The sequence below is a fragment of the Euleptes europaea genome, chromosome 9, assembly GCF_029931775.1.
Source record: "Euleptes europaea isolate rEulEur1 chromosome 9, rEulEur1.hap1, whole genome shotgun sequence".
Taxonomy (NCBI): Eukaryota; Metazoa; Chordata; class Lepidosauria; order Squamata; family Sphaerodactylidae; genus Euleptes; species Euleptes europaea.
The window spans coordinates 81,649,985-81,662,306 of record NC_079320.1 but is presented as its reverse complement, the minus strand read 5'-3'; the positions used below and the strand labels follow the sequence as shown (position 1 = coordinate 81,662,306).

The window sequence follows — 12,322 nt, the reverse complement described above, 5'->3', positions numbered from 1 at the left end:
TTAAAAACAGTGCTACTCGTACTTGTCTTCTGCTCTTCCCCAGTAACTGATTGAGTGCCATCCGACCTGTGGGTCCCATCTTTTTTCATTTTGGATTGTCTCATCATAGGGTTTTCAAAATAAGGGTTGGTCAGAAGTGGTTTACCATTGCCTTCTTCTGCGCAGTACTAACCAGGGTTAGCTGTAGTGGCACTGCCGTTATGTACGAAAGATCCTCTGCCAGTGTCACCTTTCACTACTCCTGCTGCCCAGTAGCTAACCGTCAAGGATTCCTCTGCCCCTATCATCATTGGAACTGCCTGTTCTCTTCTGCAGATGTGGCCATTGATCCCTGAAGTGGGTGGACGCATCTTCGTCTGGTGTCTCAGCTGTGACCTTTCTGTCTTGGATGACTCTGCTAGGAGTTTAGTCTCTTGACAGAGTCTAGACCCCGTACGGTATTGCTCCCAGCTTTGCTGTCACGCACAGCCCCCCTCACCACATTAAGGTGGGTGTCCAAAAGGGGGTTGGAAGACTTAGACATGATTTAAACAAGACAGCAGGTATGGCTTTAAAAATAGCTCCTTTTCAATGTAGGCTTCCATGCAATCAGCATCATGTTTATACCAGGTTGCCAGTCCCTACAGAGCGGTGTTAACATGTTAGTGTAGTATAAACTTGGGCTGTGCATTCTTGGTATGGTAACACTGCAGTTGTATGATCTGCAACCCAGTATAAACGTGATTCTAGGTCTTTGGAACCCTGCACAAGTAACTTGTTTTTCTACTGACTATTTTAAATTGTGCCATAGCTAATAGGTATGTGTGTAGATCACGACGGGTAGCTGTGTTAGTCTGCTGTAGCAGTAGAAAAGAGCAAGAGTGCAGTAACACCTTAAAGACTGACAAAATTTCTGGTAGGGTATGAGCTTTCGTGAGTCACAGCTCACTTCAGAAATTTTGTTAGTCTTTAAGGTGCTACTGGACTCTTGCTCTTTTCTACAGGTATGTGTGTATGTGTAAAGTGCCGTCAAGTCACAGCCAACATAGTGACCCTGTAGGGGTTTCAAGGCAAGAGACGTTGGGAGATGATTGGCTATTGCCTGCCTCAGCATGGGCTGAGAGAGTTCTGAGAGAACTGTGTCAGGCCCATGATTACCCAGCAGGCTTCATGCGGAGGAGCGGGGAATCAAACTTGGTTATCCAGATTAGAATCCACCGCTCTTAACCACTACACCACACTGGCTCAAATAGATTACACAAATTTATTTCTGATTGGGACAGTTGGCTGCCTTTCCTTTTAGCTATCAGTATTTACCATGTACTAGGAACACCAGGTGTAACAAGCCCCAAGCTGTACCCCCTCTGTGTAGTTTGTTGAACAGATGTGTTATGGACAGTGTAGGGAGGGACATGCAAGAATGTGCATGCATGGATTGATGTGGACTTGGCAGCCATTAATAGATATCAGGTCACGCTGTCGTAAGACACACAGAAACACCAAAGGAATAAGTTTCAATATGTGAAATATTTGAAGGGAAAATACGTGTTTGTAAGTGGGAGGTGGTCATGCCACCGTTGCAGATGTGTTGGCTGAGAAGTGACATTGGGCGCTTCCTGCAAGTGGGACACAAGCCAGATAACCTGCTAATCCAGCGTCCCAACTGTATAAACTAAGCAGAAAAGTGCTATATAAAGGCGAAGTTCTCATATTCATTTGACTTTTTTCATCCCTCTCAGTGGGTGGCCAGTGACTCTAACAACAGAATGTTAATTCTCCTGGATGCTTTCTTGAAGTGTAGTGCCACCTATTGTAGGTTGGGCTGTTTGAGCTGCTCCCCCAAAGGGCAGCGGTAAAGAAACAGTTTGGGGTACATTCTGGGATTTGAATGAAGAAAAGGTCATAGAGCTAGAGTTTCTAGCTGAAGTTATGTTATTTGGGGTGTGTGTTCAGCCTTGTGGAAATGGTGCTTCTGAGAATCTACTGTACGGTTAGTGACTGTGATACTTGTGGGTAAGTGTACTTGAACTCAGTGTGATTTATTTTCAAAGATGAATGTGGTTCTTTGGATTATTTTACCTTCCAGGGTGGGACAAAGTCTCATAGTGTTACCCTTGGATTTTCTTGCTGTCCAGGAAAATAAGGAGCATTTGATGCTACTATTATTTGATTGTTATGAGAGTTTCCATCCCAACTCTCCAAAGCTGTGCTTGCAAACTAAAGAGAGATTTGTGTTGCCTTGTTACATTATTATATGTCATTATTTCAAGGTTCTCCTTCCCTGAAATTGTTACGAATCTAGTGCATGCTCACCTAACCTCTCTGGTCTCAGAACTTGAGCTTTCTCCCCTCCCCTGTTCCTACTAATTTCATGCTGCTAATTTTTTTACTTGGGTAGAAGTCTTCTTCTTCTTAACAACAACAACAACAACAACGATAATGTCCTGCTTTAATGGCACCCTCAGGTGTACCCCTTTAACAACTTGTAGCTTCCATTTGTTCCAGGGGGAAAGGGAGAGAATAGATAATGCACGTTGAACACCATTGGAATGGTAGTTAAACTTGTCCAAGTATCTAGCCTCCAGTGATACACTATGGGTCGTATGCAAGATGTGTCTCTCCTGCTGGTCATCATGATGAAGATGTTGCTAGTGTTTTTGTAAAGCTATCTAGAAACTTTGATTGCTACGGTTCACGTCAATTTACCTGGAACTGCTTCTTGAAGGAGGAATTGTTATAACCGGATTGATTGCCCTCTTCCACAATCCTTTCCCCCTTGAGCAAAGAGTCATTGTAAAAGCCTGCCTGGAAAATGATCTCTCTGCTCAGTGCTTATGCTGTCAAACTTCTTTTTGTTGGTATGGAAGAGTAAATGGAAACCTGGAATTTAACACATTCATGCATATTGATTGCTGATATGTAGGAATAAAAATGTTAAATTACCCATTGCGTCCTGACTTATGTTACCAGCAATATGGACCTCTGCTATCCGGACAGCCAGTGTCATGTAGGGGTCAATGTGCTGAGCTGAAATCTGGGAGACCCAGGTTCAGATCCTGGCTCTACTATGAAATCACTTCGGCCAGTCATATTATCTAAAAATAGTTGAGAGAATAAAATTGGAGTGTGGGAACTGATGTAAGCTACCCTGAACTCCTTAGATCAGGGGTGTCAAACATACGGGCAGGGGCCAAATCCAGGCCCTCGAGCAATCTTATTCGGCCCGTGAGCCAGCCATGGCAGCCCCCCCCCCCCAGTCCTGATCTGTGGGCTCATCAGCCAAGAAAGTCCCCCCCCCCACTCTCAATCTAGACGATAGGCGGGATAGAAATGTACCAGGTGAATAGTAGTACTTCATGGAAGCGTCTGCTGTTCTCTGTTTTATTCCTAACTTCCTTTTCTTTTTCTTTTTTTCATTGAAGGCGGCTAAACAGAAATAATCTTCAACTGCTTTCTGAATTGTTGTTCCTTGGGACCCCAAAGCTCTACAGGCTGTAAGTAGATGTAATTCCATGTTAATTTTGGAAGGCTTTTTGATGCTTCTAGGCACTTATAGTTTTAAATAAAACATGTTCTTAAGTAGCTGCTCTGTCTGTTCCTGGAGCCAATGCACCTCCAATGCCTGTTTGTTTGGTTTTTTTCTTTCCTGTAACAATGTGTGAGTTCTCCTTTTGGATTGCCTCTGTGGCGTTGGGTAAGATTTGAACTTTTGTAGCGGACTGACCTACATTTTGAAACTAGGTTAGAGGGAATCTCGATTTTCCTTTCGTTTTCTTCCAGTGCTTCCTAATGACAACTTGGATTGAATTCTGGAGGGAAGACTGGTTTGAGTTTCTTCTTTCTCTTTGTGTATAGTAATACTGAAAGGAGTCACCATGTTGAAGTAGAAGTGGTTTAGAGAATATTGCCCTTTCTTTAGTGTCTGATCGTGGTTTACTGGATTATATTGTTCTCCATGTATGGTGCGTGCTGGGATTTAAAAATCAGTGGTCATTTCCATAAAAGGTTTCTGATAATGGAATTTTGTGGATCCAAAGAATGGTAGAGTGAGTTCAACAGCCCGAAAAAGTTGATGAAGTGACTTTTCAAAAGCAGCTTGATATGGAATATGGCTCTGCTTTTGGAAGGTGTTTTTTTTTTTTTTAAATCTAATGTTGGCTCAAAAGCAACACCTTTTCCTTAGAAGGGTAATTGCCCATAAACAGCTTTTGAAAACTCTTGTAGTTTTCAGAGAGGTTTGCTATGTGGCATGGTGGGAATATTGTTCAAGACAGAAGGCCAAAATGCCCTTGGCACAATCTACTAGCTATGCCATTTTTTTGGTTCCCTGCCAAAGTTTTTTAAAAGCTTGCCAGAATAAAATACTGTAAATTTACAGACAGACATAGAAAGCTCAACAAATTAGGCAAAGCATATCATTTGGGAAATGTTCTGAGGTTCAGATACCTGCACTGAGAAAAATACTTGCCTGTCTAACTATGGTATTCAGACATAGGTACGTAAAATATTATAGGCTTGTAATTTAAACCATTTGTTATGTCTCTTGTTCTTATAGCTGCATCCGTACATCTGTAAAGAGCTTAAGAGCTTGTATCTGGTGTTACTGCAACTACCGTGTTCAGCTAGTTTCAGACTGTTAAATAGCCAAAAACATTGGCCACTCAACTGCGTGCAAGACCAAATGCATAATTCCATTCATTGGTTTGGCCTGTTTCAGAGATGAGCAGAATCCATGTGAACTGTAAGAGACAGCTGGTTAGATAATATAACACTGTTATGGTCTGATTAACAATACCCCTTAGGCACCAGAAGTGTATCATTATAGAATTAGAACACCTTAGTAAATATAATAGCGGTTTGCCTACATAGCTATAAGCTTGTATTTCTTCAGGCAAAATGGGTCGTTTATAGATTGCCAATGTGGCAAAAGTTAGCTAGCATTTTCCTCCTATTATGTATGCTGTAAATCTTTTGGACTTAGAAAAATACGCTTCTGCAATAACTACCTGACATCTGCTGCTAGTAAGTGAGATACTACATGAAGACACACATATGGTTCCTGTGCGGCCTGAAGAGCAACACGGAAGAAAAGAAGGTGTGGGCTATATGAAATACGATTAGACACGCTTGGGTGCCACCAGAGGCCAGTTATACTTCCCTTTTTTGCTGTCTGCTCCAATTTCTCTCTGGACAAGTTGAGAGCGCCTTGCGTGTGCAAGTTGAGATGTTTGCTCGGAAACAGAAGCGCAGTTGCAACTGTGTGCGCCGGAGCACATGACTAGTTCAAATAGCATTTCCGTTTATCCAACCCATTAAGAGAACTCTGTAAAATAATACCAGCTCTTTGTGAGCTACCGGTCAGCATCATAAAATTACAAGCACTTGATGACCGATCGGGGAGTGCAAGTAATAGGAAGCGATAGGCATTGCCCGATAACATGTTTCTTACCCAATATCCTTACTTTGTTGGGGAAAGTTGCTTTAGATTTCTTACTTTCAGAAGTTTCCATATAAAAATGCACCTTCCATCACCTGTCCCCCCTCACCTCAAATACCATACCAAAGCCAACTTCGGTTTACAACGTAGAGTAATGACATCCCTACTGCAAGCGTAGGTACCATTTATAAAACGTGGTAGTAGTAACTTGTAGTGTGCCGTTGTGATTCCAGGTTGTGCTGAGTTTTCAGAATACAATTTTTTCAGGATATCGTTGCAGCATTCTGGCTGCTTGTAGGCCCAGTTAGGTAATTCTTCTGCTGGTTTTCTGTATCGCTTGTTCAACAAGTTTTTTTATTTCTTGGAATGGCACGTGTTGTCTCTAGTGACCCACATGGTAATACATCCAGCATCAGCAACAGCATCTTTAATGCAGGAAACCATTACAGCCCGACTGAGCTCTTATCTGAGGCAAATAGATTTTGACTACTTAATTTGACTGGTTAGACTACAGTTCATTGATTGCTGTTTGCTGCAGGGTACTAATTTTGGCTCCCAAGCGCCGAGGTTTTAAAGGATACCTTTCATAGATACTGTGTTTTGAAAGAATACTGAGCCCTGTTTGCACAATGCTGCATGTTTTGGCTTTACTGTTTGGGTGGGGGTTAGCGGTAGTTTATCAGCCAATTCAGAGTGGCAGCTCTTCAGAATTGATATCCCGATAAGTCTGTTAATACCGAAAAGCGGATACCGAAAATATTTTAAAAACGTCATTCTGTTTCCTGTAACTGATGTTTAGTTTCCAGTAGCCTTTAACAAAAAAGATGGAAAGGGCTTTAAATATAATCTGACAGCACCCTGATACCCTGGCTGGTCCGTTCAGTACATCTGTTCTTATAGCCCAATACAAATGTCCGAAACTTGCATGGAGATCACTTGCAAAATTCCTCCTGAATTAAATTCTGCTTGCTCTGATTAAAGTGTGGGGTACTAGATGTGTCAGACACCATAGTCCTCCGCTTCATTTTACTCCTGGCCTCTTTGGCCTCTGCCACAATAAATCCAACAATGGTTACGCAGGAATTGCAGGTTACAGTTGCTACGGTTACCGTTGTCCAGTTGTATCGACATCATTACTCATCTAGTGAGCTTACCATGATAGCTACCGCTGGCTTGCATTCCTGGGAACGCTAAAGATATTTGAGGCAAAAGGGATGGAAGTTCTTCTGATGGCTCTTGTATCTTGTTTTTATATGAGAGAGAGCGAGAGAGCCTGTTGTTTAGAGGGTTGCCATTAATACCTGTTTCGTTGTCACATGCTTGGATGTTTTGTCTTTATTTTAAAGTGGCCTCTGTCTGGAAGGGGAGAATGAAATAGCTGCATGCATATGGGTTGTTTAATAAGTGCTGCAAAATGCACAGCATCAATAAAAAAAAAAAAAATCAGTGCACAGTTCTGTCGGTGTCTTCATTCTGTAAACCGATTACAGCCAGAAAGGATTTATGAGTAAATCTGTTAGATAATAAAGTTTCCGTATGTTCATCTGATCCTCCATTTCAGTCTGACTTGACAATCTTGCCATTAAAGGACTCTGAGACGGAGCCTCTTTAAGTTTCTGCAGTACTTTTATTCAAAGCGCAAACAGGTGGCTTGGAGGGTTAGAGTGTGGAGAAGAACTATCCAGTGGTAGAATTGTATAATATTGGTCTTCCCCTTTCACAAATTATTATTCGGTTGACAGAAGAAGTAATTGGCAGACATCGACTTTTCTGTACATGTGTATTTTAGGCCTGTAGGCTTAAAAGAAGAGATGTCTATCAGAACATAAATGTAACACTAGAATATCACTTTTGTTTATAGATTTACTAGTATCGTTTATAATGAGGTATTTTTTGAGTTTTAGTGACATAGTTTCATCATTACCTTGTTATATAAATGTGTGGACATTTACAGATATTTGGAGCAACCTGTCCTTGGATAATTTTGCTTTCCTTGATTTTTAAAGTGGGGTTTCACAAAAGGAAAGAGAAATTTATATTGTATTCTTCTGCCCTTAAAAGAAACAAACCCTGGAAAATTGGATTGAAATTCAGTAGCAATGTGATCATTAGTAGAAGCCTGATTTGTGCAACAGCCTTTAGTTTAAATAAATATTACAAAAGAAACAGCATGTCATCCTGCAATCTTTTGCTGATTGCTGGAATTGGAAAGTGTTGCTACTTTTAGTAGCTAGTCAGAAGACTGACTGTTGTCCTACTTTAGTTGTGGACTTCCAAGAGGCATCTTGCCTCCCATTATTTTAAACAGGATGCTGAACTAAATGGATGTTTGGTTTATGACTTATATGCTGACCATCTTCCATAGCAAAACAAGTAGGGATCTTTAAATCACTCTAAAGAACGATTCCTGATGTTTTACTATTGATGTAGTAGTTTAGATTGGTGTGCATTGCCATTTTTCTTAAAAGAATGGAAGTTATAATGTGGGAATTGTTGACGCTGGCACATGACTTAAACATATAGCTTTTTAAAATATATATTTTTTATAATGCCTGCATAAGATTGCAGTTTGTTGCATTGAAATGGCGCAAAAATCACAAAACCCATCATAATTCTTGGCCCAGAAAATAAATATTTCTTTACACATGGAATGAATTAGACCAGGAATTCAGCATAATATTATGTAACTGTGTCAGCAGACGACTTGTCAAGATTCTCTACCTGATTATGTAAAAAACAAAAACAAAACTTCAGGTCTGATTTTTGTCTTGTTCAAAAATAGTAGCTAACATCTAGTAAGTAATAACTTGATATTATGTGGCAACTAAAGTGAGGTTTTCTATTGTAATTTGATGTCTCCTGAAAAAAAATCTTAGTAGTAGGAGTGTGATTTGAATTGTCTTCTTAATTTTAATGCTCTTACTGCCCAAATAGTATTTTTCATTGTTATTCCAGCAGTTCTGTTTTGAAATTAGATGCAAGACGTTTTCTTCATTACAGGAAAATCCTTAAAATGTAACCACCTTTTAGAATTGCATAATGCAGCATTTGCCACAAGCAAAGCTATATGCCCTGAGTCTCTAACACGTACTTGCAGCATGGGTTTTGTTGTCCCATTCAACCTTAATTTTGAATGCTCTGAAAGAGATGAAAACACAAATTAGTTGAGTGTAGGTGCCTCTTTTAATTTAACTCTGGTGGAATCTTAAGTGTTTGTAATGGAAATTCATAGTAATTTCAAGCTGTGGGCTTTGGTAAAGATTTAGTTGAATTTATCCTGAGAGTGGGCTGACTATTTAAAAAAATGAATACAAGCAGCATTTCTGTAGAGGTGACACAGTGCAGTCTTAAGCAGAATTATACCCTTCCAGGTCCATTGAAGTCGGTGGGCTTAGAATGATGTAGTTTTGTTTAGGATTTCACTGTCTGCCTTGACAGTGTCTTCCCAAGCAGTTTGCCAACCGCCTAGCTTAGAGTAATGTACTGTTTGTTCTCTCTCGCAATAACCAACTTGTTATCAGTCTGATTCAATCACTGAGTTCTTGTATGGTTAACTTCATGATATCCTGTGATATAGGAAACCTCTTAAGCCGCAGTTAAGTGGGAAACTAAATCCCAGTTAAGGAAGTAATTATAAGTGCATAAGTCAGGAAATACCACTATGTGGCTTAGAAACAGGGTAAGAAATATTATCAAGAGGCACCATGAAGCTCAGCGTGTACTAGGTGGACACCTATGTATATTCATGTCATCTTGATTAATAAAATAAAAAAGAGAAGGAGGAAATGAAAACAGAATGATGGAAGGACTTTTAACTGCAAGCCATGATAGTAGTGAGGGATTAAACTTTCTAGTAACTCAATAGCTGAGAAGCTCTCAAAGGAAAGTTGATTGCTTCCCCTCCAACTGTTCCAATTGATTGAAAAAAACCCTAATTTAAAGTTCTGTTTGTTCTGTGTCTTAAACTATCAGAATTTCCTTTTAGAGCTGGGAGAATACTCTGAAGGAATCCAAGGATAAAAAGTCATTGCTAGCCAACAGTTGCTCCTAATCCTCACAAAATGCTGGAGAAATTAAATTTATTCTTTATTGCTCCAAGTGTTACCTAGGTCACTGGGCGATGGGAAAATTGAACTGGAAGTTGAGTGGCGCAGTCTTTGTTTTGTGTCTAGATGCTTAACCTTAGACACGACAAGGCATCTTAGAGTATTGTGGGAACGAGGTTCAGAGTATTAACACCAGGACTTTTATTATCCTGGATTTATAATGGGCTGTGCTGTCAGTAAATCAAAATGTTGTGTTTACATCTCTGTATTAAACGATCATTTAATTAACACCTGGGGGGGACTAGAAATTCTTTGCAGCTTTTATTGTTTCCGTGGAGGCTTTAACATCCATGTAATACTTGAATGATTATAGTATAGCTATGGAAGATTTTATGAATTTAGTCAAGCAAGACAGCTCGCCTAACTGGCATTGATACTTGATTGTAGAACACTCCAAATAGTGTCAACTTGTTAATTACTGGTATGCATTTACGATTTTGTGTGTGTTTTGGGAGGAAGTATATGTATAAAGGATAAGTGTCTTACAAACACTGAAATTGAAAATTTTATTAAAATAATTATCTGGATGAGTTCCTAACCTGTTTTATAAATCTGTAGTTTGGTAAGATTTCTGTAGCACAGACATTTACCTAAGGATTACATTTCTGCTTATGAGGAACAGAATCTTAAATTGGCTGTGGTATATACCATGTATTGGGCTTGCAAAAAGGAAAGAAAGAAATCAACAAGGAAATGCATATCTACTCTGTATTATACAAATCAGTTCTCACCTCTTGTGTGGAAGAAACTTCTGGCTATCCAAATGCTTTTTGTTTACAGGCCATTATGCAAACCACAAATAGCTTCTGTACACAATGACACTTCATCATATCAAAGCATGGAGTGCTTTTTAATATTTACATTTTTAGTGTTTTTTATATTTTAAATATGCACATCGGGCAAACCTTTTTATTTACTTTATTTATTATTGTCCATTTTTTTCCATTTAGAACCAAGGCAAATTACAGGATATAAACTGTGCAAACAGCATAGGACAACCGATGAACAATGCAATAGGATTAGGGTTACAGAATTAGAGAACCCTGCAAACAACAGTCTAAGGCAGGTAGACTATAAAACATACAGAAAGCTATGTGAAGATAATGCGGTAAAAGCAAGTGATACCTATAATAATAATTGCAGTGGACTACAATTTTATTCCATTATAAAGATACCTTCCCTAGCTGTTCGGTTCAGCTACAGTTCTAATCTCCTTTTTAAAAATGCCAACTTGAACACTACTGTTTTGGGCAATCTGCAGAAGGACAGAAGTGTAGGAGCCTTCCTGGCCTTCTCAGGCAGGCTGTTCCACAAGCTGGAAGCCACCACTGAGAATGCACATGAACTGGAAAACATGCTGTAAGAGACAAATCCAAGTATGAGATAGTGCTAGTGTAGTGTCATGGCGTCCTGGGAGGTGTTCCCGGGGCTGGAGCTGCCTTTAGCAGCTTCCTAACCCCTTTCCGCCCAGGAATGCCCCCTCACGTTGCAGCGTTGCTACGCCAGCTATTTTGCTGGTGCAGCCTTGCTAAACTGAATGGGGCCCTTTTCTGGATTTTTAATTTTAAATTGATTTTCCTCCCTTTTTCGGCTGCGAAACCTCACAGGGACAGCCCAGGTGTGCCGTCCACGGCTGCCGGCATACCCCCCCCCCCCCAGGGATGGGCTAAGTCAGGTAGCAATGCAGCATGAAAGTAAACAAAGAGGTAAGCCTGTCTGCACCACAGCCATGCTACCAGCTCCTTTCCAAATGTGTCAAACTCCCTCTGCCCACAAAACAACACCATGTCACACTTGTGTACTAGCCAGTATTATTCTAGCTAAAGCATTTAATGTAATGAATATTGCTCAATGTAGGTTTGAATCTCCATCCACCAATCCACCCACAATAACACACTGCAAATAGTTTGTAAAAGCTGGTATAGCTTCCAGACTTTTTTAAAAGCATGAAATGTGGAGAAAAAGCTATCCAAAAGACAACTGGCAGTGTAATCAAATCTGGATTGCACCAAGCCGTAGATAAATAGTACGTGCTTACAAACCTGCAGATTTTAGTGCACCTTTAGTTGGCATGTAAAGACTGCAAGTGAAGTGCGGCATCCCATTTTGGGATTTAATTATGCAAATGACTCCACTGTCTGAATATATAACAGGAGTAACTGGAGAGTACTGAATTTGAAAAAGACTGCAGTGTATTTTATTGTTGTGTGTAAGAATATTTGTTCAAATATGTCTTGTTCTACCCCAGTTCATTATTAATTTAGTCGGTTTAGACGAATAGGTATGGTTTATCTATGTATGATGTTGAGACAAGACATCAGGTCAAACTGACTCTAAAGTTCAAGGTCAGAAGTTTCCAATGCAAAACACACATTTTATTTTATGAAACACTGGTATTAGGCAGTAAGATCTTGTCCTTGCTTCACAACATTATGTTCTGCTTTTAAAATAATCCATGAAGGTCATGTTGTGTTTGCAAGAGAAACTTCTAACAGATTTGGGATCAGGTAGAAAAGCAGTCTTTCTCCTTGGATGATTAGAGCTGTTTTAAACGGTCAGATATAGGAGCAAGCAGGAAAATTATGATGTTTTGTTAGGTACAAATGACAGCAAGGTGTCAGAATTTTTACAGAAGAGCTAAAGGGGTAGTTTCTATGTAGTAATCTATACAGACGAGTTCTTTGTAAAGACAACCCCATCTATAACATTTCTGTCACATAATCCTCCGTCAGAAAGAGACATGGACCTAGTACAACCTGAAACATAACAAGACTTACATGATTCTGTGTAGAGCAACAGT

General features: G+C 39.9%; 1 protein-coding gene across 3 annotated transcripts in view; it reads left to right on the top strand.

The window, feature by feature from the left end:
• The window catches only part of SLIT2 (slit guidance ligand 2), a 353,730-nt gene that overhangs the window by 50,362 nt on the left and 291,046 nt on the right, over window positions 1-12,322 (top strand). For all 3 annotated transcript variants that reach the window (XM_056855205.1, XM_056855202.1, XM_056855201.1), the window contains exon 3: window positions 3,402-3,473. In XM_056855205.1, coding sequence (XP_056711183.1) covers window positions 3,402-3,473 — 72 coding nt within the window. The remainder of the gene's footprint in view (window positions 1-3,401; window positions 3,474-12,322) is intronic.